This window comes from Pundamilia nyererei, unplaced genomic scaffold, assembly GCF_000239375.1.
Source record: "Pundamilia nyererei isolate P.nyererei 1_Seehausen unplaced genomic scaffold, PunNye1.0 scaffold00418, whole genome shotgun sequence".
Classification (NCBI taxonomy): Eukaryota; Metazoa; Chordata; class Actinopteri; order Cichliformes; family Cichlidae; genus Pundamilia; species Pundamilia nyererei.
The window spans coordinates 98,177-107,937 of record NW_005187819.1 but is presented as its reverse complement, the minus strand read 5'-3'; the positions used below and the strand labels follow the sequence as shown (position 1 = coordinate 107,937).

The 9,761-nt window shown below is 47.2% G+C and overlaps 1 protein-coding gene across 1 annotated transcript in view; it reads left to right on the top strand.

The window, feature by feature from the left end:
• The window catches only part of tgfbr1b (transforming growth factor, beta receptor 1 b), a 34,985-nt gene that overhangs the window by 21,867 nt on the left and 3,357 nt on the right, over positions 1-9,761 (top strand). The window contains exons 4-9 of the mRNA XM_013915987.1: positions 2,736-2,966; positions 4,945-5,112; positions 7,205-7,361; positions 7,695-7,819; positions 7,907-8,037; positions 9,637-9,758. Coding sequence (XP_013771441.1) covers positions 2,736-2,966; positions 4,945-5,112; positions 7,205-7,361; positions 7,695-7,819; positions 7,907-8,037; positions 9,637-9,758 — 934 coding nt within the window. The remainder of the gene's footprint in view (positions 1-2,735; positions 2,967-4,944; positions 5,113-7,204; positions 7,362-7,694; positions 7,820-7,906; positions 8,038-9,636; positions 9,759-9,761) is intronic.

The window sequence follows — 9,761 nt, the reverse complement described above, 5'->3', positions numbered from 1 at the left end:
TCTGTCAGACAGGAAGCTAAGGATCCAGCTGCAGAGGGAGCTGCTCAGTCCTAGATCCTGCAGTTTCCTGCAGTTTCCTGTCCAGCTTCGAGGGAACGATGGTATTGAATGCTGAGCTGTAATCTACAAACAGCATTCTCACATACGTGTCTCTTATTTATTCATAACCTCAAACTATCAGACTGGAGCTCGATGCTGGAACCTTCACAGCAGTCCCAGTTCCTTATGTGTCCCCTGGGAAAGTTCCTGTTCTGGCTTCAACACATCCCCACGCTGCATCATTCCTGACTTTGCATTCATGCACACAATAAAGGTGTAATAGGTGGAATCACCAAAACTAAATTCCCGTGCAAACGCACGCATGAATCCCGCTTCGTCCAGCTGTCGTAGGGCCAGAATGATGACTTACAGGTAGGCAGTGTGTCACAGTGGGTGTGCACGCCCACAGACTGGCTCCAGACAGCTGTTAGGTGACGGCCGTGACCACGGCGCCATCGCGCTGTTTCAAACAGGAAGAAAACAGCTTTAAATGATACGAGATCTGGTCGACTGGATACGTTTTTGTATGCACTGATCCCGTCCTATAAAATGTGTGTTCAACGCTCTCCTGCATGGCAGCCATGAGTGATGACGGCACCTCCAACATGCTGCCCAGCATGTTCTGTGTGAGTCTACACTTTTTTCCTGTGTCTCGTGAGCAGTTTTCCAAAGCAGTGAGACGATTTTCACACTTTTAGAGTTGTTCTTGGATCGTAGTTTGATGACTTTCAGTCTTTAACTCTGCTGCCATTAAAAGTCCATACAGTTGGATTAGAGCAGCGTTCTGTCACAGGACTGTTTGTGCATACCTCTTCTTCACTGCTTCCTGTCTGTGATCAGAGAGCATGCACAGCTAGTACATCCCACCCATCCATCCACAAAACACCCACAGACTGGTCGGCAAACTCACCCTCTGATGTCACTGAGAGGATGACGAGCTGGTCCAGTGTTCTACCAACAGAACCCTAGAACCCTCGAGTGCCACAGACTTTCCCAGGCAGGCTGAGGACTGCGATCACAAACCCATCCTCAGCCAGGACATCCCTAACCTCCAGGGCCAATCTCATCCACCCCAGGGGCCCTGCCAACTCTTCCCCTGCTCCCCAGGCTCTGCTTCCATTACAGAAGGCAGATCCTCAGTGTTCCTTTCATTGTGTTAAGGTCAGCAGCATCCCACCACCACTGTAAATGGTGTGTGCAGAATACCACCTAAACCACTCCAAGGCTGGCCCAACAGGCTAACCAAGCCCAGTAAGACGGCTCCCTTCACCTTGCACCTTGTTGCAGCTGCAACTCCTTGCAGCAGCCTCAGAGGTGAGGAGCATGGTCCACTCAACGTCCTCAGCCTCCCTCAGAATGCGATTAAAGCAGATAAAGCTATCATGGACTGAGATGTTGGCTCTCCCGCTGCACGTTTGGGTACACCTGTCCAACCACAGATCTGATGACACAATTTCTAAGTCTGTGACCTGTGACCTAGTGCGTCCTGGTGCCATGTGCCCCTATGAGCACCTCTGTGGTCCAACATCGGTTTGCACGGGTAAAGACTTGCTGTGGAGCCTGGGTCCAGGGTAGGTCCCAGACGGGGTGCACTGGACCCTCCATCTGTTGTGATTCACAGGAGTTAGACGGCTGATTCAGATGAAACCATCAACTACAGCAGGCTGTTTGTTTAGTTGATGGTTTTGAGAAAGTCTGTGAAATAAGAAATATTGGTTCTCTCCCCCAGTTTAAATCCCAACTCAAAACTCATCTGTTCAATCTGCAAATTCACTGTGAATCCACTGTTTGTTCATTTTATCTTGTGCTTTTATTTTATTGTTCTTATTCTGCCATTGTTTTACTAAGTGTTTTATCCTATTGTAAAGTGTCCTTGGGTGACTTGAAAGGCGCTCATAAATAAAATTTATTATTATTATTATTATTGTTATAATAAAAGCGGCTGAGGAAGGATCAAAAATCCTGTTTCAGTTGTTTTTATTTATTCATATACGACACAATGAAGTGTGTGTGTGTGTGTGTGTGTAATGTATTATTATAAGGGCAGCCGACAGCGCTGGGAGTCAGGTCGATAAATGGTAAATGGCCTGTATTTGTATAGCGCTTCACTTGTCCCTAAGGACCCCAAAGCGCCTTACACATGCAGTCATCCACACATTCACACACTGGTGATGAAGCTACATTGTAGTCACAGCTGACAGAGGCGAGGCTGCCGGACACTGGCGCCACTGGGCCCTCTGACCACCACCAGTAGGCAGTAGGTGAAGTGTCTTGCCCAAGGACACAACGACCGAGACTGTCGGAGCTGGGGCTCGAACCGGCAACCTTCCGATTACAAGGCGAACTCCCAACTCTTGAGCCACGATAAATGAATGAATAAAGTTAAATTAAAGGAAAAACAAGTGGAACGTTAAAGTTCTCAGGGGTGTTGAGGTGGGCGTGGTCCCAGCACAGCAGGAGGATTTGTGGATCAGGAAGTCTCTCTTCATTTAAGGCTCTTAAGTTTATGAGTCATCAGGGGCAAAGCAAAAACATAATCACCTAATCAAGTCACCTGGATTTGACCAGATCAAACTCTATGCTAACACTGATTACTGACAACAGTCATGAGGTGGATGTCCAGATGGGGACGCAGACTTCAGTTCTGGATGTGCGTGGCAGGACCATCACTCATATATCCGTCCACTTCCTTTCAGGTCTCCCACTGCTGGTCCAAAGAACAATTGCCAGAACTATCATCCTCCAGGAAAGCATTGGGAAGGGGCGTTTTGGTGAGGTGTGGCGCGGCAAATGGCGCGGCGAGGAGGTGGCTGTCAAGATTTTCTCTTCCCGAGAGGAGCGCTCCTGGTTCCGTGAGGCTGAGATCTACCAGACTGTGATGCTGAGACATGAGAATATCCTGGGCTTCATTGCTGCTGACAACAAAGGTGAGAAACCAGCAGGCAGCGAGTGAACGGTACACAGCACGGGGTCATAGTTCACAGTCAGGAGGACGCAGAGTTTACCACACTGTCTGTCACACACATAAATGTATTCATTCATGTGTCCATTTACCTTGAGTTAAGCAGCTCGACCTGGCCCAGGTAACAGCCAGACAAACATATTAGAAAGTGTATAAAATCCCACATCAAACACACCAAAGTGATCCCTTAAGCAGGTGGTATGCATACACAGTACAATCAGGTCCAAAATTGGTGTTTGTACTTTTGGTGCCCCTGAGCAAGGCACCGTGCCTGCACGCTGCTCCCGGGTGCTGGATTGGTGGCTGCCCACTGCCTCCCTGAGTGGCTTAAATGCAGAAGATTTATTTCCTACAAGTCTAATAAAGTCTACATTGTTATTATTATTGCATTTGTCAGGAAGTGCACCCGTTACCCCTCAGCTGTGGAAGGCTTATGGTCGTCACCCTGCTGAGCGGGCAGGCAGTGCAATAACAGAGTTTAAGGCTACGTTCACACTGCAGGCGAAAGCACATCAAATCCGACTGTTTTGACCCTGTGCGACCCACATCCCATCATGCTATGACAGTGTGAACGGCACAAATCTGACCTGGGTCACTGTCGTATGTGGTCCTGAATCCGATACATATCCGATGTTTCAGAAAGCGACTGCTGTTTGATGATGTCGCATTAAATCCGTCTTTTACGTCACTGACACAAGACGGACGCCAATTATCAGCGCCGGAGAAGACATCGTGAACGCTTCCTGGACATCCGGTGTAGATGTCAGTGAAACTGTTGGGAAGACATTATGAACAAATCTGCAGCTATGCTTTGAAGCAGCGCTCCTCTGAAACAGCAATAAGGATCATTATTAGGCCATAAGCAAAATTGGGAAACGTAAAGTCCGAAGTCTTTACATTAAGGCCATCAGTCAAACATACTGTTGGTCTGGCATTTGCTGTCACATTTTATTTGTAGTGTGAACAAGCAGACAAAAAAATCGCATTTGAGCATTAAGACCTGCAGAGTGAACGTAGCTTAAATGTCAGGCTAGTTTGAATTGGTCACGTTTTTATATTGTAAGGTAAAGACCCGACAACTATACAAAGAAAACAGCACAGCTATGAGCAGCACTTTGGTGACAGTGGGGAGGAAAAACTCGCCTTTAACAGGAAGAAACCTCCAGGCTCAGGGAGGGGCGCGGCCATCTGGGGTGAGCGGTTACAGGAAGGACACGCTGAGCCAGACGTTAATAATCACTGATGTTCTTTTTCTTGGTGAATTAATTTGACACTGTAATTGAAATAATTCAGCTGAATTAGAATCTTCTTGCTGTTGATTTCTTTCCTTTATCATCGTTGTTTTCATTGTTTATTCATTTGTCCCTCAGACCCACAGTTTCAGTAACTTGCTACATGCCTGCACGTCTCTGTCGTGGAAGTTAAGGACGTTAACAAGCACGTCTTCAGGTTTGATGAAGTTAGTGTAACGTTCTCTGCACACGTTCATTCCAGTGAATGCAGACGGGCAGCTTTCACTGGTGTGCATGAACCTTTAATATTGATTATGAATTTCATAATAATGGTAACACTGGTTCCCCATTAGTGGGGAAAGGTAGCACTGGTCTTTAGTTGTCAGCAATGCTGATCCCCAGCGTTATCACTCATCAGCCGGTGCTGCCCACAGCTGCCCACAGCTGCCCACAGCTGCCCACTCTACAGTGAGCTCTAACTTGAGAGTGAACGCAGATGTTGGCATGTAGAAAGCTGAAGGTCTGACGGATGTAAACCCAGATTTGAATCATTTTCTTTCCACCCTGCACCTCATCCCTGAGTCGGAGACACAAAGGTTAGGGTGTTGTGCGTATCACACACTTCAATCAGCTGCTGGCTGAAACCTCAGCCACTGTGTCAGTACTGAGAGGAGTGTGATAACGATCCATGTTTCTGTGCCCGGCGTGTAGATAATGGAACGTGGACTCAGCTGTGGCTGGTGTCGGACTACCATGAGCACGGATCGCTGTTCGACTACCTGAACCGCTACACGGTCACAGTGGAGGGCATGATCAAACTGTCTCTGTCAACAGCCAGCGGCCTCGCCCACCTTCACATGGAGATCGTTGGCACGCAAGGTAAGAACCTCACGCCTGTATGTATCCAAGGTGAATCGGCGTCTAAATGTTTGAATAGTAAACACAAACGAGCGAGTGTGCCAGCTGTGCTGCTCAGCAGCCTGGAGACATGCTCAGAGGAGGCGTGACAAAAACCTCGTTCAGTAGCTCACATGAGGCGACTGAGGCATGTTTAAATCGGCCTGAGGAAACATGGAGTCTGTCAGATAGAGGCAGGCATGCTGGAGTATAGACATCAGTCTGAGCCGTCGCACACAAAGCCAGTGCTTATTGGTCAGAAATCACCCTTTGTTGTCCTTTTTTTCTTTTTTTGCCTGTCCCGTTTGGCTCTTTTGCATCAGAATTATTGTCTAAAGGCACAGCCCCGTCCTCCAGGGCATGAAGCAGGTATGGAGGAGATCAAGACTCCAGACATCCAGAGGCCCCCAGAACACAAGAGACCAAGGAAGACCAAGAGAGGGGCAGCCGCCACTGTCCCTTTGTTGTCCAATACTGTCCCGACAGACGTGTATGTGACGCAGCTCGCTGCTGTAGTACACTGCTGTGTGTAATGAAAACTGGGTCACTGTCCTATTGGAAGTTTCTGTTCCTCTCATGTCCCCTGAAGTATATCAAGACAGTTCTGCAGAGCACAGTGGGGGCAGCTCTGTCCTTACAGGTCCCAGGCCGGGTAACTCAACATAGGGCTGGGCGATATATCGAGTTTTTTAAAAATATCGATATATTTTCATACGAGATATAAGATGTGACAATATCGTTTATATCGATATAGTCTATGTTACGTTATAATTATACTTGTGGAGCCGCAGGTTTGCCTCTCTTTCGTCCACTTTTGTCTCTACGCAACGTTACTCTGCCTCGCCTCTCCTTCACTGAACACAACTCCGCCTCCCCCATAGCTTCACCTGACAATGACAAGGCAATGACAAGATGAAAGCGGAAAATCTCCGTTAGCGAATTACCGCGGATGGCCCCGTGCGTGGGGCTGGACGGCGTCAATGTGTTAGCGAGCTAACCGCGCTAACGAGCTAACCGCGCTAACGACATGGCCTAAAATCCTTTCATTTTCTCAAAACTCGACAGTGCGCCTTATGTATGAATTCTGGTTGTGCTTACTGACCACGAACCGATTTTATGTGGTACACAGCGCTCAGCAATCTGTCAAAAAATGTTTTAATATGACTTTGCTAAGCTACGGAGCTGCACGGCTTGATGTCAGAGGATTACGGCTACCGGGGAGGAGCCTCGCGGAGTGATACGTACTGTGTGTGTATAAGGACCACAAATGGCACCTGTTCAGAGACGTGGTGCAGCTGTGAAATCTGTCTCTTTGTTATTATGCTCAGCGTCTATTAGTTTACATTTTGACTGCACAATTGTGAGCTTTTTGTTATGCACAAAAACAACATTTTCTTTTATTTATGGACCATGATTATTTAATAAATGCTGATAATTTATTTTTGAGTAATTTCTTCATGTACATCTACACTGTATGTAAATAAAAGTGCCTGTGTGACATCTGGGACACAGTGTGACTAAGAACTCTCTTTTTGTTCTTAACTTATGGCTTTAAAAAAAAAAATTGAGATATATATCTTATATCGCCATCCAGCTAAAAAATATCGAGATATGAATTTTGGGTCATATCGCCCAGCCCTAACTCAACATATCTCAGTATTGTTTGTGTTTTTGTAATTATGGAACAGGGCGATACTGAGAGGACGGCATTCTGCATCGGATATGCAGTGATGCCCACTGTGGGCAGGCCTCTGAGTAAGGAGCCTAAAGGGATTTTAATTATAGCCCACGTTTGATACCAGTCACATGAGGAGGACAAGCTGAAATGTGATTGGCTGCAGCAGAACAATAGGTTTGAACTGAAAGCACGTCATAGCATATTCATAAAAGGCCCAGTACTCACATTTGTCAGAAGCTGCGTTACATGTGCTTCACAAAATATAATACATGCACTAAAATATTATCAAGTTAGGGAGGAAACGATGGAACGCGTATTTATTGTAAGTTCATGTAAGCGTGGGTGTATGTCTTGGTTAGCTGTGGGCGTGTGCTGATTGTAGCTCTGGGTGTGCAGGGAAGCCAGCTATTGCCCACAGAGACCTGAAGTCCAAGAACATCCTGGTGAAGAAAAACGGGACGTGCTGCATCGCTGACCTGGGTCTGGCTGTGCGGCACGACTCCGCCACCGACACCATCGACATCGCTCCGAACCACAGAGTAGGGACCAAAAGGTAACCTTTGACCTTTCACTCTACACCTGTAAAACGTTAGTAACGCAAGAAGATGATGGTTGCAAAGTAGTGGTAGTCCTTTTCCTTTCAGTTATTCTAATCGTGTGTGTCTTTATAAAACCAGTATCTCTTCTTGATCTCCAGCACTGGTGTCATGAAGCTGCTGTTTGTGTCATTCTAGTACATTACTGCCATCTTGTGGCCACTCAAAGCACTGTGGGTAATCACTGTGGGTAGTCACTGTGGGTAACAGTGCACAGTCTCAATGGGGACTGTATTTGGTTGTGTTTTTGGACCAAGCGTTGCTCACCAGCCCGTCGTATCCGTCCTCAGGTATATGGCTCCAGAGGTTCTGGACGACTCCATAAACATGAAGCATTTTGAGTCTTTCAAACGAGCTGACATCTACGCCATGGGCCTCGTCTTCTGGGAGATCGCCAGTCGCTGCTCCATGGGAGGTGAGGGTCAAATAAAGTTCATTAGGTGGCAGCAATGAACTGACTAGAGCTAGTTTTTGCAGTATTTACAAGCTGTTTTTCTGTCAGGCATTCACGAGGACTACCAGCTGCCCTACTACGACCTGGTCCAGTCAGATCCATCAGTGGAGGAGATGAGAAGGGTGGTTTGTGAGCAGAAGCTTCGGCCCAACATCCCCAACCGCTGGCAGAGCTGTGAGGTAGGACGAGTCTCACTCACTTATCCACACCAAGACCAGTGGGCCCAGTTCATCCAGTGTTACCATCCACATAGATGCAAATGTTGTCATCATCCAGTACGACGATGACGTTACCAACAGTACCTTCATGCAACTACAGTACTGTCAAAAAGTGTTCTTGTGTTTTTCTTGTTTGTCAAAGATACATGTTTAATATTTCAACGCTACACAAAGATAATTAAAGTAACGTGAGAGCAGTTTTGAACTGATAAGAACAAAGCTATGCTACCTGGCCCTGCATGAACAGAAGGTTCACGGCTCTGTCAGGTGCAGAAACCAGGCTGTGAATCATTGACTCTGCCTTGACCATCACATGTTTGACGGCTGCTATGATGATCTTTTTATGAAATGCTGTTATTTTGAACATGTAATAGTGTGCAAAGCTTCCAACGAGTTCAACTTCCTCTCAGATCTTGGTAGAATATGTTCCCAAATACTGAGGGATCATCCGGTTGTTTTTGGCAAACGTGAGACCAGCCTTGGTGTTGTCTAAGGAGCTCGTCTGGACTTCTTTAAGCTTCTTCAGTTCCCAGATTTAAGCCCTGTGGGAGTGTCCCTGCAAGAGGTCCGTGGGCCCCCTATTGATCCTCTACCTAATCACATGAGACAAGGTGTGAAAACAGGTGTGGGTCACAATCAGCCGTGAGACCTGGCCCCACCCTATCATGTGATTTCCTGAGGTCAGATGGCCCAGGATGTGAGTGGGTGTTAAGGATCTCAAAACTGGATTATAGATGGCAGACAGTTGGTGTGGTAAGCCCCGCCTCTGTTCAAAGATGGTCGCTCACAGTGCTTCTTTCACTCGTCTTTTAAACCAGTTCCTCTTAGAACTGAAGAAGCTTCTCGGATGAAACGTCTTCGAGGAAACAAGTCCAGATGCTTTTCTTTCCGAGCTCGACGACGACGAGCTGGATGACTGACAACCTTCACGCAGGCTTTTGTGTTCCTTTTGGTCGTCAGTGGTTTTGACCTTCTTATTGTTCTGGACTGATCTGTATATCAGCTCTGTTCTCCTGTACCTGAGCACCCTCCTTGGGAACAGCTGAATCCGATGAGTGGGATGGGTGAGGGACTGTGTGCGTCGAGGTGAACATATCAGGTGGTGTTTCCAGCAGAGTACATGCAAAGGCAAGCCGTACAGATTAGAAGAGTCTGCTGGGAAGTTTCTGATTTACTGAGGGAAGAAAAAGACATTTCAGAGCGAGACTGGCTCAGACAGCCATAGAAAGCTGTAGCGTTGAGCAAACGAAGAGTAGTTTCAGCTGTGTACGACACGTCGCCATGGCTAACACTGACACAGCTATTCACACTTACATTCACACCTGTGGGCGACCGGTGTCAGAGTCAGGGGAACTCTATTAATCCCAGAGGCAAGCTGGGGTAACCTAACCCCGCCAGCTCCATGTGTTTGAACGAATACCTTTGGGACATGAAGGTGACAGTGAAGTGCAACAAAAAGCATCATTGGTTTGAACATGGCGCCCTGCAGCAAGTATGCAGACTGCACACTTATGTGTGCGTTGAGTTGATGAGGCTGATTGTGTGCTCTTCCTCCTGCAGGCCTTACGGGTGATGGCAAAGATCATGAGGGAGTGCTGGTACGCCAACGGAGCTGCACGACTCACTGCTCTGCGAATCAAGAAAACGCTGTCTCAGCTCAGCCAACAGGAGGGGATCAAGATGTA